The 15,805-nt window shown below is 47.7% G+C and overlaps 1 protein-coding gene across 1 annotated transcript in view; it reads left to right on the top strand.

The window, feature by feature from the left end:
- The window catches only part of PLXNA1 (plexin A1), a 274,845-nt gene that overhangs the window by 250,127 nt on the left and 8,913 nt on the right, over positions 1 to 15,805 (top strand). The window contains 6 exon segments of the mRNA XM_038409069.2: positions 784 to 887; positions 1,685 to 1,781; positions 2,478 to 2,668; positions 4,665 to 4,834; positions 8,400 to 8,612; positions 14,231 to 14,381. Of these exon segments, the coding sequence (XP_038264997.1) occupies positions 784 to 887; positions 1,685 to 1,781; positions 2,478 to 2,668; positions 4,665 to 4,834; positions 8,400 to 8,612; positions 14,231 to 14,381 (926 nt within the window).

Genomic DNA, 15,805 nt, shown 5'->3' with positions numbered 1-15,805 from the left:
GTAGCTACGGGCTAGCTGTTCAGTATGCAGGGTACACACAGCAGTGTGTATGACGGGAACAGCTTGGTGTTAAATGCTCCACACTGACTGCAATTCTCAGGCCTGGACTCCTACCCTCCGGGCTGCCCAGGACAGGCCGTGTAGGAGAGATTATGGTTTTGGCCCTCTGAGAGGATGGGAGAGCCACACATCTCCCAACAGCGACACTAGGGAATGGTTTGAAAGGAGCATTGACTGAAGCTCCAAAGCACGGGAGGAACCGTTCAGTCCACCTTAGCTGGGGTTCTGTTGCTAGTGGCTTTGACCTCAAAGCAACAGCTGCAAACTACGGAGGAATCCTCACGGTGACAACAAAGATGGGAAGAACCTAGGAATAAAACTGTGCATTGTAAGAACTGGAGGGCAGTGGGCTGGAGACATCTCTGGGTTGGTTTGTGATGGGCATTCCTGGCAGTGGGTTGAGACTAGAGCAGAGGAGACCAGAAATGGTGACCCATCCCATTCCCAGCGAGGGGCAGGAGGATGGAGAACAGAGGAGTAAAGTTAGCTCAGTGATGCCAGGCCCAAACTGATGCCCGACCTCTTCACTTGGGTGCTTAGAAATGGCTTTTACCCCACATCATGCCTGGTGCATTAGATACTCTGTAGAGGGAGCAGCTTCCTACCTGTTTGTGCCAGGGCTCGGGAGGCCTTGCTCCTTCTCTCTCCCTCTTTCCCTCCCATTCGTTTTGTGTCCCATCTAGAGTGCCACTAACTCCCTGCCTTTCTCTTTCATCGGTACAGAGTGGCGGCAGGGCAGGATGGCCCGAATCATTCTGCAGGATGAAGACGTGACCACAAAGATAGACAATGACTGGAAAAGGCTCAACACCCTCGCCCACTACCAGGTCAGGTCGCCCATGGGGGTAAACCACTGGGGTAGGGCAGTGGGCAGTTGCCAGCTGTCAAGGAACTTGGTCTAGCCTGAGTACCTGGAGGTTTAATTTTCTTCCCTAGCATGTTGTGGGAACTGGGTTTGGCTGCTAGTCCAAGTCCCTCACTTCTAGTGCCGCAGGGAGACCAGTCCAGGGGGCCTAATGGCCACTGCTGTGGGCTGGCATCTAGAGACTTAGGTTCTCTGCCCAGTGTTTCGATATCTGGGGATGGCGGGCAACACCTGTGAGCCTCACAGAGTGGAGATGAAGCTGCTCATCTCCCTGTCCAGCAAACCCACCGGCGAGTAAAGGAACAGCATCCTTTACTGTGTGTGTGTGTGTGTGTATGTGTGAGAGAGAGAGAGAGAGAGAGAGAGGGAGGGACAGGATAGGAGATTGTTCCAGGGCTGCATCATGGCATTGGGGAACCCTCTCCTTTCCCAAGGGTCAGTGAAGGGCCAGATCAGGGACCCCTATTATCTTATCTGAATTTCAAGGCAGCTGTTGGGATTCCCATTGATCCAAGATCTTGCTACCCCAGAGGCTCTATTGTATGGAGTCAGTGGAGAAGGGTGGTTCTGGTTTGCATTAGCCAGGGATTGGTGCTCTAGAGGTGCAGCGCAGGGGGAAGGGGCGCAGAGTTTCCTGTGTCATTAGTGGACCCCGAAAGCTACTGGTTTCTCACTGCTGCAGTGGCATTCCCCTTGCTGTGCAGAACCTCTCTGTGCATCTCCATGAGTCACATTCTGATCACACTGCTCTGCCTTTAGGTGACTGATGGCTCCTCTGTGGCACTGGTGCCCAAGCAGAACTCGGCGTACAACATCTCCAACTCTTCCACCTTCACCAAGTCACTCAGCAGATACGGTGAGTGTGGGGGAAATCCCACAGGCTGCTCTCTGGAGCCAATGGGAACAGCCCTTCTGGACAGGCCAGGGACGAGGGTGTATACACAAAGCACAGAACAGAAAAGGAGGCAGACTACAGCATGCATGATGTATTGCAACAAGCATCACCAAACCTCCCAGCTCTCTTAAGCCTTCTCATTCGCTCTGGGCTCCATCCAGACTGTGAGCACAGCTTCCGGTAACCAAGTGCCCTTCTCCTTTATTGGTGCAACGTGATACACAGGGGAAATATACATCCAGGGCAAACAGGGAGAGCTGCTAAGGGATCTCCCTTCCTAGACAGCAAAAACACAGGTTGCAAATTCAAATAGGCACAGTGACATCCGAGCCAAGGAAGGTTTGTGTACGTGAATTTCAGGTGCACAAGAGGTGCTGCATTGGCAGCTTGTAGCCTGAAGTCCTTTGTGCATCCCAGAACAGGTACAGTACAAGGAGCCACAGAGCAACATTGCTCACACTGTCCTGCCAGTGTGCCTCCACCCTGGCTGAAAGGGACCGTTCTGTCTGCTAAGACCAAGCAAGAGGCCAGATTGTGGGTGTGGTTGTGCTGTAGACACCTGTCTGCAGGTGAAGGGAAGGGAGGTAGTGGGGAAGTGGACAAGGATTAGGGTTTCAGTCAGGAGGGAAGTTCCCATTGCGTTTGATTTTCCCACAGAGAGCATGCTCCGGACAGCCAGCAGCCCTGACAGTCTACGTTCACGGACCCCCATGATCACACCGGACCTGGAGAGTGGCACCAAGCTTTGGCACCTAGTGAAGAATCATGACCACATGGACCAGCGGGAGGGAGACCGGGGCAGCAAGATGGTGTCTGAGATCTATCTGACCCGTCTGTTGGCCACCAAGGTACAGCACTGGGAAGCAAGGCTGCCTGGTTGCATTCAAAGGGGGAGGGAAGGTGGGAGATGAGGGTGCTGACTGGGAACCATTCCTGGGATCCCCTTGATTGTGCCAGCCAGCCAGCTTCCTTGCCTGTTTTCAGTACAGGTCAAATATAGATAATTCTGGCTAGATGTCTTTAATGTCTTCTGTGGGCAAGAAGCAGTCTGGAATTAGGTTCATGCAGCTACTGCGACCCTCCCCCTGGATCTCCCGGCAGCTTGGCCCCAGAGGTTTGTACCTCCCAGTGTTACGTCTGCTTCCAGCAGGGTTCAAAATGTGCCCCGTCTGTCTTGTTGCCTTTGAGTTGTCTCCATAGACCACCAGATAACCCTGCCCTGCTATCTTCAGATTCAGCCCCGACCAGTGCCAAGCTCCACAGTGGGGCTCAACCCGCATTCCTGCTGTCTCTTCACCTAACCAAGCACTTGCAGCACCCATTAGATCTGGCCAAGAAAATAGCTGCAAAGCTCAGTTTTGCAGCAAGGCTGTTGAAGAAGCAAAGCTTCCACCCATCCTACAGTTGCTGCAAACACTGATTTCCCCAGTGCTCATTGTTCAGGTGGTGAGAGATGTTATCATTTTACCAGTTCTTTGCATTTGCAAAAGAGGGGCTGGGATAGCTTAGGACACAAATGCCCGAAATTCTGCCAGTGCCACATGTACAGTCAATAGGAGAGGCAGACAAAACCCTACTGCTGTACTTTGAGGGGAGGGACCCCTGTTAATTGCAGGAGCTGAGATACACATGCTATAAGGTATTCTCCTCCTCCAAACCAAGCCCCACCATCAACTGCAGCAATCTGCTATGGACTTTAACTCCTTCACTGCTGGTGACCTGCACTGGTGTTATATTTCCAGCTCTGGTGGAGATCAGTGGCATGGTAGAACAAACCAGGAATATTCAGAAGCAAATCGAATATGTTCTGTCCACGCAGAGCTAATGTAGTCAATAACACAGCCGGTGCATTCTATCTGGGATGGACCTGGTGCATTTGGCAGCAAATCAGAGACATTAGACTGTAATGTCTCAGTGGCTGGGACCATGTCTTATTTCTTTGTATAGTGCCTAGCACACTTTTGAGGTGCTAAGTGAAGAAATAATGATGATGTACTTCATACATTTGGCATCAGGGCAAGTTCATCTTACTTGGGCATGCTCAAAACCTTCGGTAGCACAGCAGCTGCTGTATGTCTGAGACTGACCTAGAGAAGAAGGGTGGGCTCGCGGCTATGGCACTGAATCAGGACTCAGGAGATCCAGGTTCACTTAGCACGTATGTGTCTGTGTTCCCTATCTGTATAATGGGGATAATACTTCCCCAGCTCATACGGGAGTTCAGGGTAAATTCATTAATGTTGGTGAAGGACTCAGATATCATAATGGGAGTCACTTGGTCTATATGGTATTTTTCATTTGATTAGTTAATTCCAAGTAGTTCCTTTCAGTTGGGTTTCCAAGTTGAGTTCCGCTCACCAGGGATTAAAAGCCACAACCACATCTATCTTGGGAATTCACTAACCAAACAATACAGCGCCATAAAAAAATGAATAATGCGAATGGGTTTCCCTCGTTATTCAGACAGGGCAGTGACCATGAAGGAGGGACTATGCCATGTTGTAAAGCAGCACAATATATTTATCTTTTGGGGTGGACATGTAGTGGCTTGAGTTATGATGCCAGACAACACCCCAGAATTTCTGACGCAGGCTTGTGAGGTCGTCTTGTCACCACAGTGTATTCTCTCCATTTTGGACCAGTGTGGTTCCACTGATTTCCTTGGTACCTCCTTTGGCTTCAGCCCTCCTCCCCCCAGCCCCATCTCAGATGATGGCCCGTTACTGTTGGTAGCAGTCAGGTTAAGATCTGAAATTGATGGCTAGCCCTGTTGCTTTCTCCTTTCCTCCAATGCATGACTTTCTGGGCAGTACTGAGCAGCCACTCTCCCTTTCTCATCTCCAGGGCACCTTGCAGAAGTTCGTCGATGACCTGTTTGAGACCATCTTCAGCACGGCACACCGTGGGAGCGCCCTGCCCCTGGCCATCAAGTACATGTTCGACTTTCTGGACGAACAAGCCGACAAACATCAGATCAACGATTATGACGTCAGGCACACCTGGAAGAGTAACTGGTAATTGGGCAGGTGGGAGGGGTGTCAGCGTTCCCATTTGTACTATCCCAGCTAATGAATGTCTCCAAGCTTCTGAGGTGAAATTTGGTTATGCCAACCTCAGCCAAGGCAGATTAACATTAAGTGACCAGTCAGCTGGAAACATAGGGCATCTAAGCCTACTTGTATACCAGTATTTCTTGGGGTGGGTGAGCCCCAGGCACGTTCTGCTATAACAAGTAGTCCCAGCCATGCCACCCTTCCCATAAATGTCATATCCTGAAGTACTAGGTACTCCATGATTGAACTATGGCTGGGCTGTGCAGTTAAATGCCCAGCTCACCTGGAGATTCATGGGACGTGGTCCCCTAACTCCCTAGGCGCCTTTGCAAACCCCAGGCTGTTTTCATGCCACCCATCCTAACAGTGTTTGTGATGTGCACCCAGCCTGCCACATAGCCATGCATATCGTAGTGAAGGTAGTGTAATACCACACATGCATCCTCCCTAGCCTAGCCTGAAGAGCCGACCCATCAGGCTTGCTAATCGCTTCCAGAAAAGGGGAGCAGGTGTTGATGAGATCTCCGTGAGCAATGTGATGGGGCTAGCACTACACTGTATGTAGGCTTTGCTTCTCCACAACTCCCCCCTCGCCCGGCATTCTTTTTTTCTGCTGCCTCACTGATTTCATCTCTCTGATCTCCTTGCCGCTACTGGCAACGAGTACATACGTTCCCATGTCTGGCATTTGTTAAATGGCAGCCAAATTGCTTTTGTATAGTTCAGTAACTGTCGGCAATTAGCAGGGCAGGAAAAGAAACATTTTTAAATGGAGATATGAGAGTGCGGAAATGCTCGGAACTGATTTATAACTCTGCTTTCTATATTAAAGGAAGGAAGGAGTTGGTGGGCGGGGGGAGCCCAGTTCCACAGGGCCTAGGATGCGGGCTCCTGCATACTAATGTTCACGCTTATCTCTTGGCGCTAATTCGATGTGTGGAGCTGATTTCTTGAGGCCGCTCCCTTCACGGATTGAAATATGTATGTGCATCCGGCATCCTCATTATAAGAGTCCCGGGGAGCCCAGCATTTGGCATCTTAGACAGAAGCATTGTTGATGACACAGGGAAGCTTAGAGGGGTTCTGAGGAGCTTTATTCCAGGGATCAATCTCTAAGGACCTTCAAATGAGAGTTAGATGCTACTGAGAGGAGGCTGGTATAAGGATAGAATAGAAGAGGAGCATGCATATGTGCTGTGAGCAAGCACTTGGTCTGTCACTAGCCAGGATTCCCCTCTCGTGCTGTGAGCCTATCTGATTCATAGATTTGCTATCTCAATATCTGATGTAGCCTACATTTTCCTCTGATAATAAATGCCCTAGTGAGTCCTTTAAAGAGCCCAACAATTCTCCTCCCACATGAGTCTGTCTGGGACCTTTGTAAAGTTCTGTGAGGGGTTTTAGAAAAGATCAGCAGAGTGGGGAAGGAGATTTTGCACAATTTGGCATAAGCCATAGGGTCTGGGCATAAGCGAGGGCTGTTCAATGGGAATGGAATGGGAGCAGACAGCTGAGTCAGTCCTAGGAGCCGAGGCAGTAGCAGTGTTCAGAGGGGTTAAACGGGACTCCTGAGGTTTTGATCAATGGGCTGTGGATGCTTTGGTTTTCTAATAAGGTGGGATTTGGGATTATGAGTGTGTGTGAGGAAAGGGGAGGGGAAGGACACCCAGAGGACTTGGAATGGAGGCGACTCAGTTGGGAGGTGGTGGTTGGACAGGAAAGAGAGGAAGAATACTGTGATGGCCTTCCTTTAGGATCCTTGAAGACCCCATTGTGGCAGTGGGCTAGCAGGAAACTATTCCAAAGCAAAGTCTCTCCCAGACCCGTATGCCATACAAAATCTTTAGGAGCCCCTGCAGTGGTGTTGTTACTTCAGAGGGATAGGAGATCTGTGTTGGAATGCATTAAAAACATCATTCACTGATGTAAATTCCAGGGACACCCTCCCTAGGCCCTGGGTACATGAGGTTTGTAGATTGTCCTCCACCAGCACCCATGCCCCAGATAGCTACAATAACCCCAGGGAGGGGAAAACTCCTAAAGTAGAATGAATGCCTACACGCGTAGACTCCAGGAGGGGAGTACCTGGGAACCATCAGCGCCTGGGTCATTGGCTTCCTTCTCTCTTGTGTGACTTGGCCTATGAGGAATACTAAAATTGAGTCCACATGATGCTAGACCTCTAAGATGCTCGGCCCCATCTTAGAATCACAGAAATGTAGGGCTGGAAGGGAGGACTTGTGAGGTCATCAATAGAACCCTGCATGGATACAAAATGTGTATCTGCATCTGATCCGCAAACATGGTCCACAGATGTAAAGCGGATATCCACAGATCTGCCGGGCTCTAGTCATCAAGTCCAGCCCCCTCTGCTGAGGCAGGCCAAGGCCATCCCGGACAGGTTTTTGTCTAACCCTTTCTTAAAAACGTACAGTGACAGGGATTCCACAACCTCCCTTGAAAGCCTACCTCAGAGCTTGATTACCTTTATAGCTAGAACATTTTGCCTAATATCTAACTTAAATCTCCCTTGCTGCAGATCAAGCCCATTACTACTTGTCCTGTGTTCAGTGGACATGGAGAACAATTGATCCTCATCCTCTTTATTACAGCCCTTAACATATTTTTGAAGAGTGTTTTCAGGTCCCCCCTCAATCTTTTCTCAAGACTAAACATATCCAATTTTTTAATCTTTCCTCATAGGTCCAGGTTTTCTAAACCTTTTGTCATTTTTGTTGCTCCTTCCAATTTGTCCATGTCTTTTGTAAAGGGCAATGCCCAAAACTGGACATAGTGCTCCAGCTGAGGTCTCACCGGTCAAATAGAATGGGACAGTTACCTCCCGTGTCTTACATACAACACTTCAGGTGGACATCCTCATGTTACAGGCACGTGGTCATATCTGTGTCCTCTTTGTGTGGTGCTGCATCTAATCAGTAACGCCTGGGCTCTTATGAGGGGTAGGGCATTTAAATTCCTAGTTCCATGCCCACAAACCCCACTGGGGTGAAGTGTCTATGACCAAAGCTGTGCGGTGAAGTGGGAGCTTCAGGATAGGAGCTGATTTCTTCCTAACCAGCACTGCTACTGGATCAGACAGAGGCAGGCTGTAGTGATTAGGGAATCTTTCCTAGCACCTACAACCGTCATTTGACAGCAAACTGATGAAGGGTCCCCAAAGCATCCTCAAGTCCCGATCACCTCTGCCCTCTTTGAAATTGCTGACAAGGTCGAGAAGTTCCTCCCCCAAGGCCTCTCTCTTACTGTGCCCAGTGGATAGAAATGACCATATTCAGGATAAGCCTGAGGGTGTGGTAGCCCAGGTGTCCACGGTGCCATTAGGGCTATAGGTGAATTAATTTTTTCCCCAAATTGCTTATCTTTTTGTGGGGTTGGGGGAGAAGACACTGCCAAATTCAGGCTTGAATCTGCCAAATTCAGGAAGCTGTTGGGGCTCTGTCTGCACTAGCTCCTGTCTGGGGGCTTGTTTCCTGCAGTGACCCAACTCTATTCTTTCTTTCCTCAGTCTACCTCTGCGTTTTTGGGTGAATGTGATTAAGAACCCCCAGTTTGTGTTTGACATTCACAAGAACAGTATTACTGATGCTTGCCTATCTGTGGTGGCACAGACATTCATGGACTCCTGCTCAACTTCTGAGCACAAGCTAGGGAAAGACTCTCCCTCCAACAAACTACTGTATGCCAAGGACATCCCCAACTATAAGAGCTGGGTAGAAAGGTGAGTGATGTCAGCATTGCTTCCTCCTTGCTGTATATACATTATGTCTGCAATATGCATATGGGGGGATTACAGACCTCATAGTCCTCATTCTGCATGTTTAGAGGATTTGATTAATGCAGTGATTCTTTTAGGTTGTTGTTCATCCTTTGAGTTCGAAGATGACCATGACATCATTGATTGGTTTGGTTTCTGTGAACATGTGAGTGGCTGATCAGGCCAATTTGAGCTTTGAACTGTCTATGGCACACTGAACAAGAGATTCCACAATGGATTACTTGATTAACAGAGGACATGCTGCTGTTGTGAGATTTACACTGCTGGCACTTCTGCTCTACCTTAGTAGTTCTCCTCTGCTCATAGGCTGTAGCTCCAGTATGGATGAGGCTTCACCAGGTAGAACTATCATGATCGAGATCTTCTCAAAACTCTGGATCAATGTTGAAACGCCCCAATGATAACTTGAGGGAATCTTTGAAACATTTCTTCTGGCCTCCCTGAGAGCGCTTTCCCTCCTTTAGCTCGCCATAAAAGATTTTCTTGGCCATCACTCATCTGTCATTCTGGTGACATGGCCTGCCCATCTCACCTGTGACTTCATCAACAGAGGATGGATATTTGGAATACCTTCCTGTATGAGAACCTCAGTATCTGGAACCTTGTCTTGCCATCTTATTTTCATCAGTTTCCTCAGACAGCTTCATAACATGGTGTCAGTACACCGTCCAGGTTTTGCAGGCATACGTCAAATTTGGCAACACAATGGCTTTGTAGACCGTCAGTTTTGTTTGTTGCTTAATGCCTCTTTTGCACATTATTACATTTGCACATAATCTGCCAAAGACCATGCTTGCTTTGGCAATTCTGGCATTGGTTTCATCATCGATGTGAACTGCATGTGAGAGTGTACTGCCGAGGTAGGCGAACTTGTGCACTGCTGGTAGGGTTTGGCTATTCACTGTGATAGCAGGCTCTACATAAGGCTTTCTTGGTGTAGTCTGGTACATCACATTTGTCTTCTTGATGTTGATTGTGAGACCAAAATTGTCACAAGCTGAAGATAAATAGTCCATACTCTGCTACATGTCAGATTGAGATTTGGCATTCAGGGAATAGTCATCAGCAAACAGAAGGTCATGAAGAGTCACTTCCTGTACCTTCATCTTTGCCTGTAGCCTCAGCAGATTGAAAAGCTTGCCATCAGTCCGGTATCTGATGCCGATCCTGGTGTCACAGTCACAAAAGGCCTCTGTAAGCATGACAGAGAACATCATACTGAAGAGGGCTTGGTTAATGCAGTGGTTTTTCTATGGAGAATCCTTCACAGGTGGATGGCAGAAGAGTCTCACTAACTATCTGCTGGAAGGTGGTCTTCTTGGAAGTGGAAAGTTCAGGAGGCCAGGGCATCTGCCTGCTAATGGAGCCCCTTAGTGTCTTGTTTTGGTGTTGACATTTGGAGGCAGTCATTTATGATTGTTTATAGGGGAGCTGGTAGTGACATCTGTTTTGAGATTGCCTAACATTTTCTATTGTAAGAGATTCTTGTGATCTTTGTCAAAAGTTCTAATCTCCATTGTTTGCAGCAGGCCTTTGAAATTCATCAAGGAGAAAGCCCTTGGGCTCAAGAAGTGCCTCTTCTTTGTTCCTGAAAATCCATTCAGGTTTTGCTGAAATACAAAGTGTTGAAAATTGCCATTTCTCTTCTCTCATGTCTGCTCCTCAGGAAAAGTTTGGGAGGCTTCTAAAATAATAATTGAATGTGAACATTGTAAGGCAGAGCCCATGCCACTGTCAAAGCAGCAGCAGCTGTTGCCACTATACTGGGAATTCCCAGGTGCTGCTAGAGCAGCTATAGCAGGGATGAGGGGGGAGAACCAGGCCAAGATCCCCGCAACTATCCTTCAACCTAGCACCTTGCCCAGTAGCCCATCCCCCATTCTGAGATAATAGCCTTCTCCTGTCATTAGCTGATGTAGCAGGTTCTGTGACTCAAGTAGTAGATGGCTGTGCTGCAATGCTGAAAGTTCCTGGCTCAAGCCCTGCTTGTGACGTATGGTTGGGTGTTGTAACAGTCAATTATAAATGATTTTTTAACTTTTGTTTTTTTAAAGAAAACCTAGGAAATTACATACATAAAGTTATTTAGGGTGCAAAGCTGAACACGCAAAAGTTAGGAAATGCCAGATTTAAAGTTGCCTGTGCAACCTTAATTCTGCCTTCTTGTGCGTATGCATAATGATAGTCTTTAACTACATGACCACGTTCCGTTTTCCCCACAGGACCCTATGTCATTCAGTGCACAGGATGGCTACACAAAGGGCCAAATTGAAATTGCACAGGCAACCATAAATCTGCCATTACCTAATTTTGACTGCTTGATTTTGCCTCCTAAATAATTTTCTTGTAATGGTTTTCTGCATTAAATATTTATATAACTCCATAGGGGAATGCATGGCGCTTTGCAGGCAAATTGAAAGACAAGGTTCCTGCCCTGAGGATCTTAGAACCTCAATTTGACTGAAAACACAAGAAGAATGTTAGCAGGCCACAGCAGGTAAGAAGAGAGCTGGGCTCCCCGGTGGGGAGCAGGTTCTCCTCTCTGGGCTAAGAGGTTGGATTTCCCACCTGTCATTTGTGGTGGGGCTTTGTTGTGTAACTGCAGTTTCTTTCTTTGGAGGATTATCATTGCAAAGCTTTGCAGAAGGAAGGGTTTGAATGAAGGGGGGGGTGATTGACTGAATCTGGCAGTCCCAATGGAAGATCTGTCTGTTAAGTCCATCATCATGATACCCAGGCACCAGGCAAAAAAAGGGCAGTTTGTCAGTTGGCCACTCCAGAGAAGAAACGGAGTTAAAAGGGTGAGCACACGGTAAGGGGGAAGGAGAGAGAGACACTCAGTTTTGCTTCTAGGCTGGCTGCATCCTGAGTCACTGTTATGCAAGGTGTGATCTCTCGGCTTGTAGGCATCCAGCTGGAACATGAGCAATCCATGGGATGTCGGTCCATTAGAGATGTCAGTGTGTGCACTGAAAAATAATTGTGGCCCCTCATTCCCTGCATACGTCTTGATCCAGAAAGGATTCTCTGCTTCCTTTTGGCTGGAGATCTTGTACTGCAGCCATGGATGCACGCATCTGCTGTGGGAGCCCCTCGTCATGCCTTCACCTGCCATGGAGTCCCACCTCCCATCAAAGGCGTCCAGGCAGCTGGGTTCCCAGGCAAACTCAACCTTACTGCATGCCCTGGAGGATCTTGGTGTGATTTCAGTGGCCATTGATTTAGAAGATGGCTGGAAACTGTGAGGCTCAAGGCTTGGTCTTTCTGCCCTCATGTTCCTGAAGTGGATGAAAGGTGTTTTCTATCCTGTAAGGAAGAATCTGAGTGGAAACAAATGAGAAACTACATCTGATGTCCTCAGCTGCACAGTGGATCCCTTGGGGCCTGCTGTAGTTGGCAAGTCTATGCTCAAACCTTTGTTCTCCACTGCTCCTTAGAGGGTGAAGAGTCAGACACTCTAGCTCTGTCAGAATCTGCGGAGCCTCCTCCCCGTTCAAAGTACAGCTGGAACCCCTGCTGGGCACTGCCCTGCATAAGCATCTTAACATGAGCTCTTGGCTGCTCTCAGTACCACAGGATAGAGTGGGGCTCATGTTCATCTCCTGAAGGTGTTACGCTGCCATCTGCTCCCACCCAAATGCCTGACTCAGCATCGTTCCACCTCAGTGAGATTGGATTCAGCTAATGATGATGATGCTAATAATCACAGTGCTGGAATGTTGACTTTGAATTGCATTGGCATTTCATTTCTCTGGGGTCATGAGAAATAAAGCAAGGTTTGGGTGGGATTTGCACTCAGTATTTACAGGTATTTGGAGTGTCGAGGACAGTGCTGTTTTGCAGGAGAAGCCTGTGAAGGTATTAAGATTCTGATTGCTGAAGGAACCTCAATCTGCCCTCAGAGTTTGCAGCTTTACTTTCTCCCCGCACAAAAATGGAGACCATACATTTGATCATTTTGCCCTAAAATTTTTTCAAAATATTTTTAGGGAAACAAATATTAGCATGTGCCTGTGGGAAATGTTTAAAGGCAGCCATCCTGAGCACAGTGCCTGGTAGGTTTCTGTTCTGGGAATGGCTGAGCTGCTATCCTGGAAAGCTCACCTCAGTCCAGCCAGGCCTTGCTTTTACCTCAGGAAGTGATGTACGTCCCTTGCATGCACTGGGAGCCCCTGCCATTGAGGGCAGCACAGGAGATCCTTGTATGGCTTGTGCAAGAACGTCCTGCCCCTGTGGATGACATGTGAATGCGGGAGGCGACTAAGCACATCAGATGATGCTGGGATAATGCACCTGCTATTAGTCTGGGTGCCGTGGCTTTGAATCCCCTTGGGTCCCAATTTATACAGTTGCCTGAATTTGCTGAGCATACCAATGAGCCATCTAGTCCCATATGCCCCCTCTTGCCTTACCCAATCAGATCAGTGGGCCATGTAGGAGTGGGTGAGCCGTTGGTCTATAAGCCATTGGTCCATCTCCTATCATACCTCATTGGTCCACTGGTCCATTTAGGCCAGTATCCTTCCTCCAGCAATGGTCAAAACACTTCAGTGGAATGCTAGATTACCTGCCCCATCAAGCTTCTGGCTAACAGTGGGTGCTGTCTGGGTACTGATGCCATGAAGAGTTAGGGTGAAGTCACATTTTCTGTTGTTGATTCCGGTAAAGCAGGGTTCTCAGCCTCAGGGTCATGACCCCATGGTGGCTCATCAAGCTGTTTTCTGACGTTTCTCACGTTTTCTGCAGAATCTGTTTTCACTAAAAGCCCAAATGTTTTCTGACTTTTCAGTTGTGCAGTAACCTTTCCAAGCACAACTAGCCACAGTAATAAGGGCTACTGAATATACATCACCAAGAAAGGTGCAATTCATTAAATGTTCAGTATGGATGTGTACACTATAGATGTGGATGTGAAATTATCACAAGTGTATGCACTGAATGTGAAATGCCGTATTTGGCTTTCTGTGACACTGTAAACTTAAAGAGAATCACAGCAACAACAAATTGTTACATATGGCCGCACCTGGGGGGCAGGGCTTTAGACTGGAATAGCAGAAAGGATTTGGGGATACTGGGTCATAAGGGTAAAAGTGGGTAGTTTGGAAGGTCATGGAAGGGAATCGTGGATGATTTGAGGATGGCAAGTGAAAAATCATTGAGAGTACCTGACTTTAACTATCCCAACTGCTTCAGTGTAACAAGAAGTTAATTTAAGGAGAAGGTAGTGTGGCCTACTAGACAGAGCACTGGAATGGGCTCCAGGGGACCTGGGTTCAATTAATTCCTGCTCTGCCACTTGATGGTTGGGTGACTTATCCCTTCCCCTTTCTGTGCCTCAGTTACCCCAGCTATAAAATGGGGATCCTGATACTGACCTCCTTTGTAAAGCACTTTGAGATCTGTTGATGAAAAGCACCAGTATTACTGTGAAACAAAAGGCTCCTTGTAGTCACATTTCAGTCTTCCCACAGGGTGTTCTCAGAGGAAGTCCCGTGGAGGTCTGCCCCTCTCTTCCTCTCCCTGTTTCAGACACACTATTCTGTTTCTCCTACCTGCTGTAGATATTATGCAGATATTGCTAAAATGCCAGCAATCAGTGACCAGGACATGAGTGCTTACCTGGCGGAGCAGTCCCGGTTACATCTGAGCCAGTTCAATAGCATGAGTGCACTGCACGAGATCTACTCATACATCACCAAGTACAAGGATGAGGTAAGTCAAAGGGGATGGGGCCTCTTGTTTTCATGCAAGCCTCCCCCTGCCCCCCATCCCACCCCCTGTCCAGTTTCTGCATTCCCCCTCTTGCTACCCAGAAAAATTATCTCTGTAAAGGAATTACAGAGAGGGGAAGATTGCTGTTGGTAGCTGGATTCATGTCACTTCTGGAAGCACACCTGGATCATAGCAGCCTGCACAGTGAAAGTTTATAGTAAAGTAGCCCTGTGTGTTGTAAAGTTACCTATCCCATTAGTGTGTGTCTGTGTGACTGACTACCAGCCAGCGATAGAAAGATACCAGGCACTAATACACTTCATAACCTCTACATACATGGATTCACACCCACCCTGGGTGAATGTGATGCTTGTGCAAGTGACGGAAGTGGCTGAGAGCTGTGAGTAGAGCCAGGCACAGTGAAAGGAGATGGTGCTCAAGTTTTCCCCAACTGTTCTCTCTTCACTTCTGACCCTGCTATTCCACTCTATTTGCTCTAGAGGTGACAGAAGCTCTTCATGCTATTCTTATCATGGGCACTCCCCAACCTGCTCTTCTGATACCCCTCCATCCCAACCTGCAGCAGCTCCTCTAGTCCTGGGCCTTTCCTGAGCATATATTCTGATAAGGGTATTGCTTTGTACCCATATTTCCTTTGGCAAGTAGCATGGGAAACTGCTCAACTCCTTTCCCATGTGAAAGAAGTCAGGATTTGAACTCTGGTCTGCCTCACCTCATCTCACCGCCTTCTTCCCCACCTGCTGTAAATGACTCCATTGCACAGTAGAACCCAGGAAGGTACCCAAGTGATCTTGCTCGCAATCCCGGGGAGGCATTTGGAGGGAAGAGGTGACCGTGCCAATAGGCCTCTTCTTGAATATTAACAAGAGTAGTTAAAAACCCATCTGTTGTAAATTGTACAAATTAACTTCATAAAGCACTATTCAAACACATTCTGCAATACTTTATTAAAGCAATAAAATATATAACTGTTGTGTGTGTGTGTGTGTGTATATATATATATATATATATATATATATATATATATATATATATATATATATAGTTTTATAACATAGATTTTATTGTCCCAATAAAGCAGAGTGAAAACTTTTGTGTTTGAGTAGTGGTTTATTTAGATAATAAAAAGCCTTTGCCCCAAGCTGCTGCATTGTCTCCTGAGAGAGACCAGGGACGTGTCTAAGCTGAGAGAGAGCCAGGAAGAGAAGAGGGCCATCAGTAGACAGGTAGCCAAGAGTGCTGCAGGACAAGGTAGAGGTTCGCTGGCAGAGCAGAACATTACAAGGTATGCTGTAGGTTAGGTTTAGGAGCAGTAGCAGAGCTGTGTAGGGAGAGCCCAGTTTTGGGGTGACAGGGTCTGCTGCAAGTGAGGGCTGTTACACATTGGCAGAGCAGGGAGCAGT

Source organism: Dermochelys coriacea, chromosome 7 (genome assembly GCF_009764565.3).
Source record: "Dermochelys coriacea isolate rDerCor1 chromosome 7, rDerCor1.pri.v4, whole genome shotgun sequence".
Taxonomy (NCBI): Eukaryota; Metazoa; Chordata; order Testudines; family Dermochelyidae; genus Dermochelys; species Dermochelys coriacea.
This window is presented reverse-complemented; position numbering and strand designations above follow the sequence as displayed.